At 35.7% G+C, this 15590-nt stretch overlaps 2 protein-coding genes across 2 annotated transcripts; both read right to left on the bottom strand.

Annotated features, from left to right (window-relative positions):
* Window positions 1–242: 242 nt before the first annotated feature.
* LOC146158204 (transmembrane protein 53-like) lies at window positions 243–2584 on the bottom strand. Its single transcript, XM_083384781.1, has 6 exons — window positions 2558–2584; window positions 2252–2306; window positions 1519–1665; window positions 1159–1307; window positions 764–973; window positions 243–491 (listed from the first exon to the last, which is right to left on the bottom strand). The coding sequence occupies exons 1-6, from the start codon at window positions 2582–2584 to the stop codon at window positions 243–245; spliced, it is 837 nt and encodes a 278-aa protein (XP_083240907.1).
* A 3453-nt stretch (window positions 2585–6037) lies between these two features.
* On the bottom strand, window positions 6038–9730 carry LOC146158203 (transmembrane protein 53-A-like). The gene is made up of 6 exons (XM_083385735.1): window positions 9628–9730; window positions 9094–9148; window positions 8713–8859; window positions 8220–8368; window positions 7363–7569; window positions 6038–6669 (listed from the first exon to the last, which is right to left on the bottom strand). The coding sequence occupies exons 1-6, from the start codon at window positions 9709–9711 to the stop codon at window positions 6412–6414; spliced, it is 900 nt and encodes a 299-aa protein (XP_083241861.1). The 5' UTR covers window positions 9712–9730; the 3' UTR covers window positions 6038–6411.
* Window positions 9731–15590: the final 5860 nt, after the last annotated feature.

The raw sequence follows: 15590 nt of genomic DNA, 5'->3' as shown, positions 1-15590 counted from the left end.
ACGTAAAACACAGCTTTGAGAAAACATAATACGCTCCAACGAACAAAAACGGCTGTATTAAACAATCGTCATTCAATATTTACGACATAACAATATCCAATTTGTGTAGATCTCGAATTAAAAATGTAGGTAAAACCTGATATTATTAACAAACATGACAGAAATAACTGCCTTCACGATCGCACATTTAAAGAGCATATTGCAAGGCATCATCATTCTGGCAACCGAGAATTACAAATGAGCTATATGTTGCATTTATTGAAACGACACGACTGTAGAAAGGCTTCGCATTCTTCTTCGTACAGTTGTGGATACTTTCGAAGATGAAGAACATGTTTGGAGTCCTTAAAATCGACGCCTTTAACCGATGTATTGCCGTGTACACGAAGTTGCTTCATCGCAGCCATAACGTCCTCTCGACTAATCATGGCGTCCAGTTGGGAATAAAGAAATAAATGGGGCCATTTCATAGCCGGGCTGACGCGCATCATCTGAATAACGGTGTCGGTTAATAAATTACATACACGTTATGTGGGTGGGTGATTTGTTTGAAGACCCTAGGCATGGATTGAAGTCCCTAGGCGTGGAAACACATTTTAATACGGGTATGGGTGGGTATAGAATACTGGGCCACGGAACCAGACACGGGACTCAACCGAGTCAGTTAATTTGACAGATGTCAGCATCAAACTTACTATTTCGGACAGATTCCGACTATAAGGTTGCAACCATCACCGCAGCCCTGGTTCCAACATTCAATTACCTTTTTCATTTCTGGGATGTCGTGTGAAATTGTCGCCAGATGAATTCTATAGGCACAGAGAAGTGGCCACGTGAGTAGAGCTGCAACTGAACTTGATATTCCCCAGTTCTCCTTTAAACCAGCCGTTATTGAAGCGCGACCAACCTCCAAAGAAAACTCAGAAGGACAGCTGTCCAGGACTGCACCGATAATGTTGGCATTTCCCGACTGCTATTAATTAATCAATCAATTTATACAAGATCCCTAATTAGGTAAATATAGGTTTAACATCAATAACGAGAAACATTTACTTGCAAAATTAAGAGCTCTATGGTTTTAAATTCCTTTTTATGGGGCGAATCCCGTTTGCGTGATTAAAACGTTACGATAAATACCGTACTATATTAAAAATATACCTGTAACAGTACTTTTATAATGTTGTGGTAAATGTTAAATCCACCATTACTTAAAGCGTGAAACAATATAGGGTTGGAAAAGAGCTTGTTTTCTTTAACCACTTTCCAGTATTCAGTTGCTCTCTCCTTTCGTTTCGTTGAGTTTGGATCTAAATATTTTATAAAACTAATGTTAAAAACGGCACATGTTTTATCTAATATAAAAGATTTACTTATGTAGGCATATATCTGCACTGCTCAACAAACCTTATTGTGATATATGCGTAGTGTTATTTAAACAGGTTTTTTCAAACAATGTAAGATATATGGTCCCATCAGTCCATGTTTGACAGTATGTGAGTGTTAATTATAGGCACTTACATCGACTAAATTCAATGAGGCCGGGTAAACCACAGGTTATTGTGATGCAATCTTTCCTGAGGTACAAGTCCTGATATTTGGTCATCTGCCGTGTTTTAGCACCGACCCATCCAAAAATGAAAACCACCGGGGTTTGGTCTGTGGTGTCTGAAAATAAAAATATTTCGGCGAGATAAAACGTTTATTTGCTAGTTTACATTTTTATCCTTTGTAGACTTTTACAATGTACACATAAGAAACACATTGTATCAGCATAAACATACGCTTTACTTTAACGCCTAAAGCAGTAGTGTATACTTCGTAGTACCGGTACCGTCGAACATGCAATGCGCCTAATAAATTTAATTTACATCTTTGAAAACGTTTTAATCCGCAATTATTACAGCAACTAACATTAGAAAGACTACAATAAAAATATAGAAAATTGAAAGACTTAATAATAATTTTGGATTTTTATTGGTGAAACAAAGTGTAGCAGTTTGGCAATGTGATTGGGTAAAACTCCGGTCATTCTGTGAACAGCTTGGACGGCTGTATCGCTCAAGCTGCCATTGGACTTCCTCCGCGTGTTGTAAGTTCGTTTGTCGAAAGCCTGATTTTCTTGTCGTTTAATATCTCGCGTATGCTAATCGCAGTTGAAATTATTGACAATAAGTATTAAATTGCAGTTCGACAAAAATATATCATATCATTCGAATTACCCTTTATATTGAATTTTACATTATTAACTCACCTCTTGGAAACTTTATCCTAGGCTTTATGTCTTGAACGAGGAATCGCTTGGAGATCTATAAATATTAAATTGCAGCAATGAAAAAAAATCCTTAAGGCTAATATAACAATTTCCTGTTGGACGGAACAGCGGAATTGTGAAGATATTAAATACAAAAAGCGCTTAAGGTAGTTCAAAATATTTCATTATGTTCGTACTTTATACGAATACCAGAAAACTTGAAGCGAATTTTTAGCTTTTCCCGTGATTTAAATTTCGCGAAGCTTCTTAAACAATGATAAAGATACAGACATTAGAGTGGTTTACCTTTTTGAAGAAGAGGGCTAAGCTCATCGTAGCAAACCAGTTAGTCAAGAAAGCAGTTTGGATAAAATCGTAAACAAAATATCAAAATTTCCATTTAATCATAAATCTAACCAACAGCTGGAAAACATTAGACATGGATTAATACTGTTGAGCAACGCTTCACCCAATTCCACTGTTCGAACCAACTGGATAAAGAATGATACCTGATGTGCGATTTTATTTCCGTGTTTAAAATGTGAATGTAATTGTTACTACACTATAGCTTGTAATTCTTTCAGTGGTGGGTTGATAGCTAACGCTCAGATCAGGGGCCATGAACAAAAATCAGGAATGACGTCACAAAGTTATGTCAAAACGTGGCGTATGTTTTATAATAAAAGACGGAAAGCACCGGCGTGAATCGTGATAAATGCTTTTGTATATAGTTTAAGTTGTCTTAATGTTCATTTACGAGGGCGCGATGAGACGTATACGGCGCATTCTGGCTAATTTGGTTTTAGCAAAAGAGGCTAGAGCAGGGGTGAGCAACGTGTCGCCCGCGGGCCGCATGCGGCCGTTTACCATTTTTTGTGCGGCCCTTCACCTTCATCCAGCTATTTTTCAATAAATAAGGCTATATGAGTGTGCATCATGTTGGGACTTTTGTTCTATCAGTTTATCCTGTTTGAAGTGCTATGTAACCCACAGACTACACGCTGCATTATTGCAGTTGAACTTGAATGGGAGGCATCTATTACAAAACAATCTTCATTCATTAAGTTTTACTTGTGTCACGTTGTTATGATAAATAATTGTTCCGCAAAAATTACACTTGTCTGGTACCTTCAGACTTTTGCCACGCATAATGACTGAAATGTTATGTTAAACAACTGGTTTTGAATTAAGGCTGCTAATTGAGTTGTACTGCTGAGTGTTAATTGAATTGTACTCATTGCAATTGTAATTGTACTCATTGCAATTGTAGGAAGAGTTATTTCCGAATCCACAAGTAGACAGCACTGACAAAACTGTCGTAGTTGCAGCCTAGTAGCTCATTAGTTTTTCTAGTAAAGGATGAAAATATGAATTAGTGTTTATTTGATGTGCGGCCCTAGTGTAAGCATTACATTTCCTAACTGGCCCTTGTGTTAAACAGGTCGCCCACCCCTGGGCTAGAGTATCAGATCAGATTTCCATTCTTTCTTTCTCCGAGTTTGTTAGCACTTCGATAATAATAATAAAGTTGCTTGCTTTTTCTACTGTTTTAATAGGTGTGTGAAAGACAGCCATTATGGAGTGCAAATGCCAGATGTATATTTTACATATTTCGTTGTTAAGGATTTGTTTGAGGATTGTAGTTGGTTGTTCTTGTGACAAAAAATATATAACATTTCTGCCAATCTTTTGATTCCGGGAAATAAAGAAAGCCAAGTAAGTCTTGCTATAAAAAAGATGCTTTTCTATATACAACCTCTACAAATCACAGTACCCTTTCAGTTGTCCAGTGCTTTGTAAAAGGAAGCATATTGATATAGTTTGTTGATAATTTTTTTAATATTGTACATGAAGGCCCAAATGATGTTTACCTGCAATTCCATATTTGCTAAGGAAGGCTGTATAATATTGCTTGTTTAGGTTTTGCCTTCATTTTTCTTGCAGTATAAAAATGAAAACAACAAGCTGATTAAATTTTTCTAACTCAGCTGACTAAATAGAACACGCAATGCGCAAAACCTCTTTTCGACAGCGAAAACAAAATGGTTAAAAAGCGGCAGCCCTATAGTCGTTGCGACGTAACAATGAATAGCATTTGCAGTCACGAGTTACTTCCTGTGAATACAAAGCTGTTTACTGAACAGTACAAAATTTTGAAACAAATTGTTACAAATATCGTTTTCAATATGGTGAATGTTTTGGCGATATATTTCATACAGCACGGTTAAATTACAGACATATAAGCATATTTTGCCATTTCACCCTGACGCAGCTTTGGCAACCGTAAGCTAGTTCGCATGGTGGTTTAGGTAGGTTTTTTTTTGCAGTGTATATTAAGTCGAAGAGCAAATTTTTTTCGCGCGAAGTATGTTGACTTTTTAATTGGTCGTAAACAATCGTAACGCGTATAGTCCTATTTTCAGTTGCACATTGGCACGCGAAATTGACTAGCAACAAAATACCTCTTGAAGGTTCATGCTTTGTGGCGTCCCTCTATGACGTATTTTTTGACGTCAAACTAAACCGACGACAAAAATGACGGATCGGGTGACTGTTAGAGGACGACCAGATTTCAGGGCAAAATATGGAAACCCCGCAATTTGATATTAAAATAGCAACATAAAAATTACTTGTTTACATATTATATCAACTTAAATGCTTTACTCATTAATTATAAAATGATTGACCTTGACTATACTAGCATTGCTGTACCACTGATGTCCATTATCAGGAGGTTTTAAAAACTGTATAACGAACTCAAATAGGTCATTTTGGGCAACAAAAGGCTTGCCACTGCAGTAACGACAATTCAGTCTATCTGCATTGTAAGTTGGCGCTAAGCTTCGTACGACAAACCACTGTAACTATAGTTGCTTACACAACAGCTGTCCTGAAATGCAACGGAACTCTTGAATAATAACAGACAGATGGTTCGTCTGTTTGCATGACAAACGAACTCATCTTTGTTTTGGTGTGTTAAACTAGATCGGGCGTAACCAAACTTTTTATAGAGGGCCTGATAACTGTAAATATATGAGATTGCGAGCCGCATTTACAATTTTGCATTCATACAGTTTTACTTTAATATTAAAAAACAAAGCAAAGACAAAACAGACATTTCTATTTTTACCTAAGTTTAAAATTTCATTCAAACCGCATTACTACTACATATTGGCCTAATTCCTGGTAAATTTTATTTTCAAACATAAATTGAGTCAGCGGTGTTCCAACCTCTGCCATCTCGATTACAAAATCGCGTTATTTTTGTTTATCTCATTAGATTATTTGCAATTTAGCAAAGACAGCATACATACATGTAGGAAAGACAACCTATAATAAAGTACATTTGCATCACATTCGGGCTTTGTACTTTTAGTAGGGGCAGTTAATAAAAAAGAATCGACTGAATAGTTTAACAACATTTCACTAGTTACATTTTTAACTTGTCAGATATCGGCTCCGTTTCGTTATGTTGGGATAATTCAATAATGAATATATTGATACAAGGTAATAAATTGACTATACTATTAAGGATGTTCATTAAATCTTTCTTTGCAAAAATATGTTTAAATTGGTTGACCGTTGCCAAAGAACCGGCTTGTAAATATTTCTTCACTGAGTTGACTTCATCTTATTTGACCAATTATTTAATGTCGATGAAACAATGTTTGTCGTAACCATGCGCCTTTTTTATCTTATACTCTTATGACAAACTGTGATTTAATAGTTCGTTAATTTTTGTTTCATTTTTATTTTATAGCTGTAAAAACATATGTAAATCTCACAAAATAGTTTATTTTGAAATAGGTGGTTATGGCAGTCCAAAGAAGTCACTAATATATGGCACGTGGCCAGAAAAGGTTAAGAACCACTGCGCTTAGCCTTAAGCGAAAGCATGACTTTGAACGAAACCAACAAGTTATGTGCTCAAGCAAATAAAGTGGCTGCAGTAATAGTATTTAACACTGGCATTTTACATTTAACACTTTTTATACTTAACACGGGCATTTTATATACAAAATATAAACTGAAATTTGTGTATATTTAACGTGTAAATAAGTGGCAACACGCAATTAAGTTATCTTGTACTCAGGTCTCGGAAATCAAGCTGAATATTTTGCTTATCATGACGCCATTGACGCCACCATTTTGGTATCTAATCACAGCGGAGTTGTGCTGCGTTTATCGGAAAGACACGACTGTAGAAAGGCTTCGCATTCTTCTTCGTACAGTTGTGGATACTTTCGAAGGTGAAGAACATGCTTGGAGTCCTTAAAATCGACGCTTTTTACCGACGTGTTGCCGTGTGCACGAAGTTGCTTTATCGCAGCCTCAACATGCTTTGGGCCAATTATCACGTCCACTTGAGAATAAAGAAATAGATGCGGCCATTTCATATCCGGTGTGACCTGCATCATCTGAATAACGGATACAACACGAAGTTTATAAACCCGTATAAAACAGAATGAGACGTTGAATTTTAATGACTACAGCAGTGGTACTCAACCGGGTTGCCTTTGTTAACGCTAAGCTTTTTGTTAACGCTAAGCTGGGTGCCAAGATATATTTGCTACAAGTTTTTGTGTACGACAAAAAGTGCCAATGAATAAAAAAGTTTTTAACCTTGCTGCACAGGTAATATGTTGTTTCAATCTCGTTTATTGTAACATTACAGTTAATCAGCATAAAAACGAGCAAGGGTGCCGCGCACTATTTATAGTTTCTATAGGGTGCGAAAAAAAGTGGTGCGAAACACTAAACTATGGGTAGCATAAGTTGTTATAACGTAAAAACAATCAAGGCCTGCCAACAACCAGGCAACATTGACAGGCACAACCAGCTATAAAGAAACCTATACTATAAAGGCCTGGCCAAGTATTGTATAGATGTACAGATCATGTGACAAAATAGATGTATTAAAAATGTATTTAAGGAAACTTGATAAATTTGGCGGCTCCTATTTTTTTGGGCCATATGCGAAAAACTTTCGCGCTTTGCACAAATGTTGTTCATATCTAAGTTGTTTCGACAAAAGCGTTTCTATATAATTCGTCAATAAAGACGATAAAAACAGAAACGCTTGCTATCACTCTTTCAAATATTTAAATGACCTCTTTCATTTCTGGGATGTCGTGTGCAATCGTGCCCAGATGAATTCGATATGCCCAAAGAAGTGGCCACGTGATTAGAGCTGCAACTGAACTCGATATTCCCCATTTTCCCTTTAAATCAGCCGTTATTGAAGCGCGACCAACCTCCAAAGAAAACTCAGATGGACAGCTGTCCAGGACTGCACCGATGACGTTGACATTTCTAGACTGAAAATTATTCAAGAAGTTTGTGCTATGTATACGAGATGAACTTCATAACAGAAAAACATAACACTTAACAGGCAAAAATAATTAATTTTTTAATGTTGTATGTGGATTTTGAAAGTTAAAGGTCCCTTTTTCATGGTTTTAATAACTGTTTAGACCAGTGGTCGGCAAACTGTGGGCCGCGGCACAAATATGAGCCGCAGAGCCATTTTGGTGGGCCGCGAGTTACTTTCGAATATTTTAGTGTTATTATGTAGTTGTGGGCCGCGTGATAGCCGTACATTTATTGCACTTTGTTTTAAAAGTTCGTGTGGTCTAGAATTTAAATGCGTCTTAGCGTGGTTCAGACCCACGTCCCAAATGTGGTCTTAAGAGTGCCTGTCGAACTATATTTTTTGTCAACTTTAACTGTATGTTCGCGCATTTATTCTTCGTTTAATAGTATGTTTTACACATCTAGAACACTGCTTTGGGCATTAAGGCGCCGTATAATACTTCTATCTTAAAATCAAACATCCTGAACCCGCCACTGTTTCCGTAGAGGTTTTACATAGTGGGCTTTCAATAGCTCTGAAAAGAGTATTTTGGGCCGCGACATAAGTTTGCCGACCAATGGTTTAGGATATGCTATTGATCGAGTTTTTCAATACCTGTAATAGTATTTTTATAATGTTGCGGTAAATGTTAAATCCACCATTACTTAAAGCGTGAAAAACAATAGGGTTTGCAGAAAGCTTGTTTTCTCCAATCAATTTCCAGTATTCAATCGCTCTCTCCTTTCGTTTCCTTGAGTTTGAATCTAAATATTTTATAGAAAAATAAATAAATAAATAAATGTAAATTTTTGACACATATAAAACCACCATTATTCTTTAATCCAATAAAAAGGGTATACTTGTAAGCGACAACTGAATAGATAACTTGATTATGATACATGCGAAAACTAATAAGTCTTGATAAGTAACGAAAAAACAAAGGTGAGCTAAATATTTACGATGTAGGCCAGAATTTATCGTGAAACGTGCCAGTTCTGGCCCATAGGCCATAGTTTAGCAATGAATGTCTTACCATAAAAAGATTTGCAAGTCATAAAGTTATTAAAAAAGTCATAAGTCACATTTAGTTTTACTGAATAACACTTACATCGAGTGAATTCTATTAAGCCGGATAAAGGACAAGTTATTGTGATGCAATTTTTCCTTAGGTACAAGTTCTGATACTTGGTCATCTGTCGCGTTTCAGAACCAACCCATCCAAAAATAAAAACCACAGGGGTTTGTTCTGTGGTGTCTGCAATAAATATGGCATTATGGTTACATAAAACGTTATTTTTTTTCGTTTTACTATGTGTTCTTAAGGTTGTAACTTTGACATAGGACAATCTTGTTTAATAAACGTTTATACTGGTTTAGGCGCTAACCTTAACCAGCGAACCCTTTTTGGTGCCATTACCTCTTGGATGAGCCTAAATAATTGCTTAAACTCAAATTTATTAATAAATTTTGGTCTAGATTATTGACTCACCTGCCGGAAACATTATGTTGGATGTTATGTCTTGAATAAGGAATCGCGAAGATACCTATAAATATTGAATTGCCCAACAAAAAAAGTGTAACAAAAAGTGTAAGGTTTAGCTTTTATTTTATGGGCACTATATACTTTGAATGAAACGATTGGATCTAAGCGTGTATGGAATATAAAGGTTACCTTGTACGACATTCGTTTTAGCGTGCATGAAAAAAAAATAAGGACTGGTGAATCGTTTGCGGTAAATAGTGTTACACACAAATCTGAAATCATCGAGTTTAATAAAAACAGCTGCATTTTACGATGAACGAAAAAGCGAAATTGTGTGTGTTTTGAAGATTAAAAACGCACTTAATGTGGTTAACAGTCTTAACACTTCTCCCTCAAATAAATACCTTCAAAATGCTATAATCGAAATCAGTCGACTTATCAGTGAGTTTCAATGCAAGTAAGGCCAGGTTCTAAAACTGTAGTGAAGTGCATCCTGTTTAAACGCAAAAAATAAAGCTCTAGATCTAAAATGTGGCTTACCTTTTGAAACAACAAAACTAAGCTCATCGTAAAGTATCGAGCCAAGTATAGGAGCTTGGATCCAATTGCAAACAAAATATCCATTTTGTCAAAAATCTAACCGACACCTACGAATGTTGCACTGAATATGTTAAAAATGGAAATCACCTTGACCCTTGCAAGATAAATATCGACCTTAATTCCTGATCAGTAACAGCAAAATAATCTAGCAAAGCTAGCAATTCAGGTCAGACACATTAACCAGATCTTAAAAGATAAAAAAAAACTAAGGCATCGTCAGTATATCTTAATTCGAATGAAGGATTAAGATATACTGACGATGCCTTAGTTGGCGAAATATATATATATATATCTTTTAAGATCTGGTTAATGTGTCTGACCTGAATTGCTAGCTTTGCTAGATTATTTTGCCGACGCCTACGAAAACATCAAAAGGCGAATCATTGTTTATTCTGAGATAAGCTTCTAATAATTTTTATATTAAAATCGCAATTATATAAGAATATTGATAGGTAGTAGACTTTTAATACCTAAATATAACTGATAGTTACGCTTTGCAACCATCAATAATATCACATAAGAATCGTTACAGGCTGCTTTGACCGATGCCACTATTTTGCTAGTCTATTGGTGGCCAGCTAAACAGTACTGAAAATAATGTAGTAGTTGTAGCTGATTGAACATTACCAAAAGCAGTGTACGCCCAAAGCCCTCGAGCCAAATACAGTGCGCAGATCAATTCTACTTCGCGGCATATTGCCCTAATGAAATACAATAGAGATAAAATGCAGGAGATCAACCAAAATTAAAATATTAACTGTATGACAATTATGATCCATATAGTTATTTCCTATAGTTTTTGTAAATAACTTTCCTCGTTTAGTGTTATTCAAAAACTTAACACAATTTTTTATATCCTTCCCGCGATTGCCAAAGGCCTCTGCTCTACAATGGTGCTAGTCATGCCATGACTTGCGTTTATAAGGTTAGGCGCATTAAAAACAACAACAACAACAAAAACAAAGTTGGCCTAACAGCAATATCTTGCTTTTCATGGTGAAAAATGCTTTTCTTTCAAACAGCTTCCCAAGATACTTCATTTTATCGGGCTACTCAACCAAAACAATGATATATAAGTCTAAGAGACCAAATAACATGCCATTAAAACCACAAGTTGTTATGCTCCGTGGTTGTCATACTCGAGTCTGTGAGAAAGTTGGGTCTAAACAACATTATTTAACCACATTAAATTATGGATTCTATCTACTGGAGCAAATACGACTTGTTGAGATGTATGGATAATTAAACCTTGACAAGTTTTGTACAGAAGTACCTAGTTTATAGGAGTCATAATATCAGTGTTAAAGTAATTATTAATCTGTAATTTGTTTGGTTTCCTTATTAAAATATAAGGGGGTTTTCAATGAATTTTTACCAAAAAAAAATAGGGGCCAGTCCACGAGCTGAAAAAGTGTGAGAAACAGATAGTGTATCATTTTATTTCCATTTAAATGATTGAAAAAATATTCCTTTTAAACTTACTACTTTTACATAAATACACAATCATATAATTCAACCAGTTTTAGTTTCAAAACTGCAGCTGTACTACAATAACTTGAATCACTGTCAGCATCACTGAGCTACAAATGGCTTCCTGTGAGCTACAAAGGGTTTTGCTTGCTAGCTACTGTAGTGATAATTAAGTGTTTTTTCAACTCAGCGTTAAGCTTTGCGAGTCATGCTGTTCGTATTTAATAGCTGCTTTATAACGGAAGTTACGAATTCACGAATAACAACAGGACTTTAAATGGCTCGTGTGTTAGCATGACAGACCAGCTCGCGAATGCACTTCCATTTGTAAAAGGGGGAATTAGGCTTGCTGCAACATTAACAAACTATAATAAACACAATTTGTCTTACTACATGATAAAATAAGTATATATATGAAAAAGTTGAAAATTATGCCTACCAAATTAATTATAGATTGTGAGTTTCACTGGCAACAAATACAATAGCAATGGCGACTAAAGTTCGACAATGGCAGTTTTAGCCGAACAATGTGGAAATTTGCAGTGGGCAAAAATTTTTTCGCCTGAAACTGAATCTTCATACTCGGAATATAGTATCTCCTTTATAATTTGTGCGCCCGCTTCTTCAAAGATCATAGCCGAGTAAGCTGAAGTCAACTCCGTGAAAAAATATTTGCAACCTGCTTCTTTGGCAAGCTCCAACGATCTGTGTAAAACAAACTTGATAACTCTTGTAGGACTTAAAAGTTTTTCTTGAGTACGGGACAATTGTTGGTATAACATGTATGAAGATATGACGGTTGTTCTAACATATTATTCCTGATTCCTTTTTAAAGATATTTCCCAACGTAAATTACAGCTAAATCTTTAAATGTGTTTAACCAAAATCATATCTAAACTGTTAATCGTGTAACGTCGGTTTAAAGGGAATGTTAGTTTTTTGTCCTGTTATGCTTATGAAAACATAAACCTACTTGTGACTAAGAGCTCTACCCAAGCCTAACCGAAAGTAATCTTCAACGACAGAGAACACCATTCCTTTAAGAAACTTTTCTTCGCCAGTGTACGACTCAATGGGTTTTTCCAGACCAATAGACATACAATCAAGCAGCTGTAAAACAAAAAAACTTTATTGTTTCAAATTAATTCCAGAGTTCGCGCGTATTTAAAAAAAAATAGGCGATACATTGCGAAATTTAGAAACATAATAAATAGAAATTTAAACTGTGCGTGGGAATGTATATTGGCGTTTGGTACTTGGCACGGCAAAGCTTCCTAACCTATAGGAATACATGGGCCGCTAGAATACGAATAGAGTAATCTATCCAAGAGTTGCTCAGCAAATTCTGAAAGTAAAACTGCCCGTATTGTGCAGCGATAAAGTTGGAGCTGCAGTTGTGTACAGAAATTTGTAGTTAGAGGGCGCATTTTAGATGTGAAGTCTTGGGCCTACAGAGTTATCTGAATAGACATGGAAGTTTATGTACAAGTACTAATTGACAGACCTATAATGTATGGCCATTTGTATTTTACGAATGCTTGAATTTATGACTTTGCACAGATGTAGCAACTGTCAAACACGATCAATTAATTTGCTCAAGTTGTAAAAAAAATTGTTTTGTTGGAAAAAAACTTGACAGCTTTTCGCTCTTGCCATCCGGAGTATTTAACTTTTAGCATTTTTGGCTACTTACAATCTAAAACGCATTTTCCTTTAACCAAGACAGTTTTTGCAACACTTCGTGTAAAATATAGCCGTGCGTAGTCCGCCCGATTGTTCCAGATTTTGTGTACAATACCGTAATGTGCCGCCTAGGCCTTATATATATGTATCACAGTCCTAAAATATAGCGTCAATATATTCTTGGGTTTGAAATCGGTCCAAATCCACCCAGTCACCAGAGTCATTTAAGATGGCGTCAAAAAATACGTCATAGCGTGACGTCAAAAAACATTTAACTTAAAGAGGCTTTTTGTTGTCAGTAAAACAGTCAGGCGAATGTGCAATTACAATTAGGATTAAATGAATTCCGATTTTTTTGCGACGAAATAATATGTGCGGAGAAAATTCGCATTTCTTCATTACAATTTTGAGACACATTGTTCATACGAAAACGGTTCGCTAACAGCTAAAAACTGGCTTTTACCGTGATAATCTTAAAAAAAAGAATGCCATGTTTTACTACAGAGTTTTTCACCCTTTTTACGTGGCCACACAAATACTATTAGCGTAAGAATAACGACGAAGCTTTGATAACGCAATTCTCGAAACTTTCAAGAAAAAAAAAACATAAGCTACCAGCATAAATATGCTTGAATTTAATTGATACCATCCATGTCTTTATATTGTTTCCGCAATTGTCTCAAGTTTTGGAAAAATCCTGCTCTGATATATAAATTACTGCAGTCGGCGACCCAATTAAATCAGACGGCGACCCGAACTTTGGTGTCGACCTACGTAGGTGGAGAAATGAGAAACACTGTTCTATTAGACCAGGGGCCGGCAACCTTTTTGGCACTGCGGACCGGTTTAAAACTAAAATTTGTCGCGGACCGGCCTTAAAAAACAACAAATGTTTAGGAAAGGAAATTTGTTACAACTTTCAATGCGAGCTTTATGCTTGCTTTGCCGCAAAGAGATGCTCCCAACTAGAAATTAATAAACTAGCGAAAACCCGCGGGCGGCATCCGGCATGCCAAGCAATTTAATTTAACCCAGCCCGCTGCTCATTTCAATAAAATTTTTAGGCATTAACGTTCTTTCTTAAACTACACTTGTATACCATTATTACCAATTCCTATACTCTTACCAGCTTGTCAAACTAAGGTTATTTAACGCATTCTTTGAAAAGAAGTCACACTTTTGTATAGCATATAATAATGTATGATTCCATTTCCAGGCCTTACACGGCACTTTCAATAGTTAGCCTATACGTAATATATATAAACCATTTTTATAAAGTCTAAAACTAATTATTACACATACGTTTTTTCGAAACCTTTCCTGTCTAAATATCAAAATAATAAATTATTTTATTATGGGACATAGTTTATAAACATTGTTTGCATGAAATTCTATTGCACTTTAAGGTGAGCAAGCTTACAATTAAAACACGTGATATTTATGCCCATTTTTCGATATATTGTAAGTACTAGAAGTTAGGTTTTGTAATAAAAATATGCAATGTTGTGAATGTGCTATGTAACTCATATGGCCACAACACACTAGTTGTTTTGAACCTCACGAGAGATTGATACTATAATTGAGATTTTTTATCATACCAATCAACCATGGAGTAGTAGGCTATATTGAAACGAAGGTAAATGTGTTTTAAATATAAAAATGCGTTTAATTATTTTTGACTTTTTATCAGGTTTTTACCTACAGTTCGTGTTTAAACAAAATTTTAATCTGACGACACTGCTACGGACCGATAACCAACTCCTCGCGGACCGGCGTTTGCCGACCACTGTATTAGATACATTTGGAACACACTATTAGACATTTTAAACAAGGAAATAAGACGCACATAAGGTATCATACCTTCATCAAGTTAGCAAAACATACCGATCACAAAAAGCCAATATCCGTGTAATATAATGTATAAAAAATGTTGGCAGACTTATAGGGCCCTATAGGACAATTATCTCTAAATATAGGAATGTCCCGGCTAAAAAACATGTACAGTACCGTATATGGTAAGCCTAGCAAAAGAGAAAACTTTTGCAAAACTGATACAGCAATAAGTTCGCAGTCCGCCTATAACCGCCTACCCATCGTTGACTTGTTTTATTGACTTTTCATTACACCAGCGATATCTTCATTTTGCTAAGTTAAGCGTTTACTCGGTATGTATTTTGGCCATGATATTTTAATATTTGAGATCAACAGAGAATGTGGACATGAGTCTGTTAGAAGTATGATCTGTAGCTTTTAACCCGAACGGCGATACAAGTTAATAATTGTTCTTTCCATAGAACGAATGATTAATTAAGTTAAAGAAAAGTTGCACAACTGACCAAGATGTAAGTAACAAGTTAAGGCCACACAAAGGTGTCATCCGCCGAGCGTTTTTATTTGAATAGCCGCTGAAAGTCGAACATTCGTTTTATTGGCTAATGTTTTGACTTTTTATTTCGTTGATGAGATTTAGACAGATCCACTCCAAACTATACTAAATATTATTTTCTAAGACAAATATATATATTTTTTTTCGGTTCAATTCAATTCATGTGTTTTTATAGCAATATAGGCGTTTTAAGGATATATCAAAGTAAACTATTGAAAGAAATATCAGTTATTGTTACCAAAATATCGATGGTCATCTCCAGACCACCGGTTTCAGGGATGACCATCAACATGGACCATAGAGGTTCCTATTTGACGAAGTTATGCAACACAACATTTTTCACCTCTAATCACCAGGATTCAGC

The sequence above is a fragment of the Ascidiella aspersa genome, chromosome 3 (assembly GCF_963924565.1).
Source record: "Ascidiella aspersa chromosome 3, kaAscAspe10.2, whole genome shotgun sequence".
Classification (NCBI taxonomy): Eukaryota; Metazoa; Chordata; class Ascidiacea; order Phlebobranchia; family Ascidiidae; genus Ascidiella; species Ascidiella aspersa.
The sequence above is the reverse complement of the archived record's forward strand: the minus strand, read 5'-3'. Positions and strand labels throughout refer to the sequence as shown.